Below are 1,483 nucleotides of genomic sequence, written 5' to 3' on the forward strand. Positions count from 1 at the left end.
TCGTCCCTGCGGACAGATCGCGGTGTCCGCCGGGACGAAGAGAAAGGATGATCGTTGGCATAATATGTGTCAACCGAAATCCTGAAGGGTGGCCACGTGTTCCTGATGGGTGTGCTTCTTCTTCTTCTCGGGTATACGATCCTCGAAGTATCTCGCTGATCGTCTCCCGATTGTCATCGTTATTATCAACGTCATTGTCGTCGTGAAAATTCATCAATCTCATCGTGGTTGTTGTCAACTCTTTTTTTATTTGCTGGATCTTGGCTCCGACGTGTTGTTGTTGTTCTATTGTCTATCTATTCCCTCACAGCCAGGTTGCCACGTGGCCATCCTGCCCCGAGTCGATGAAATTTTTTCTCTCGGAATCGTAGCGTGCCGAGGGGAAGTTTTTTGTTTTGGACCCTGCCCACAGAATTGATCGCGCAATCTCTCTCTCCCATTCACACCGATATACACTCTCACTCCGTCTCGTTCTCTCTCTCTCCCGCTCCCGTTCATACATTTTCTTCCTCTGACCGTACACACTTTGCTCACCCGCCTCGCTTTTCTTTTCCTTTTTTCTTCTTCTTCTCCTCTTCTATTCCGGGCCGAACAAACTACGCGCGCGCGCGCGTTTTCTTGTTCTCTCTCCTTCCTTGTCGCGTTCCTTTCCTATCCTGCTTTCTTTCTTTCTTTTTTTTTTTTGTTGCTTTTCTGTTTTGTTTTTTTTTTTTGCCTGTTTTTTACCATTGAAAATTGTTTTTCCCATTTTTTTATCCGGTGTCGATTCGTCGATGGTGGTGGGTGTCTTTCTCGAATTTGAAACGCAGTGGCGCCCCGACGAGAGTGGCGAGAGCCAGTGTGTTCTGTTTTTCTTTTTTCTGTAGCTTTTTTTGTTGTTGTTGTTGTTTAAATCGCTTCGCTTGGATGTTTGCTGCTCTTCGGCGCTACCGCTTCTCCTTCTTCATCTTCGTCTTCGTCCTTCCGCCTCTCGTTGCGACCGTTTTTATTAGTGGTGCAACAGCTCCTGAGGCTTCGGCAACAGCTCTGGCTTGGACTCGTCAGCTGGTTTGGACTCCTTTGATTCTTCAGAGGACTTCCCCTCCTCGCTTGACTTGCCCTCCTTCTTCTCGGCTGATTTCTCCTCCGAAGAATCGTCCAAACGTTCCTTCGACTCCTTCGACTCCTTCGACTCCTTCGCGCCTTCAAGCGGCTTCAGTGGCGTCTCCTTCTTCTCTTCAGCTAGATCAGATTTTCCCTGTGCCTCGGCCTCCACGGTTTCACGCTTGGTCTGGCTGTATTCGTCAGATTTGGCTGGCTGTTCGGATGATTCCTGAGCGCTACTGGACACCTCAGCGCTCTTCGCTTCTTTCTCTGGCTGAGCAACGGCTTCGATCTTCTCCTCGCTGCTCTTCGAAGAGGATTCCTCGGAGCTGCTTGCAGGTTGTTCGAGGGGTGGCGCGATTTTGTCACTCTTGGCTGCTGGTTTGCTCTCTTCTTGCGG

At 49.5% G+C, this 1,483-nt stretch overlaps 2 protein-coding genes across 2 annotated transcripts in view; one reads left to right on the top strand and one right to left on the bottom strand.

Moving 5' to 3' along the window:
- The window catches only part of LOC108573784 (serine/threonine-protein kinase S6KL), a 96,871-nt gene that overhangs the window by 3,981 nt on the left and 91,407 nt on the right, over nt 1-1,483 (top strand). The window lies entirely within an intron of this gene.
- Nucleotides 289-1,483, bottom strand: part of LOC108573783 (neurofilament heavy polypeptide-like) — a 7,530-nt gene continuing 6,335 nt past the window's right edge. The window contains exon 4 of the mRNA XM_017936261.1: nt 289-1,482. Coding sequence (XP_017791750.1) covers nt 989-1,482 — 494 coding nt within the window. The 3' untranslated portion in view covers nt 289-988. The remainder of the gene's footprint in view (nt 1,483) is intronic.

The sequence above is a fragment of the Habropoda laboriosa genome, unplaced genomic scaffold (assembly GCF_001263275.1).
Source record: "Habropoda laboriosa isolate 0110345459 unplaced genomic scaffold, ASM126327v1 scaffold126, whole genome shotgun sequence".
Taxonomy (NCBI): domain Eukaryota; kingdom Metazoa; phylum Arthropoda; class Insecta; order Hymenoptera; family Apidae; genus Habropoda; species Habropoda laboriosa.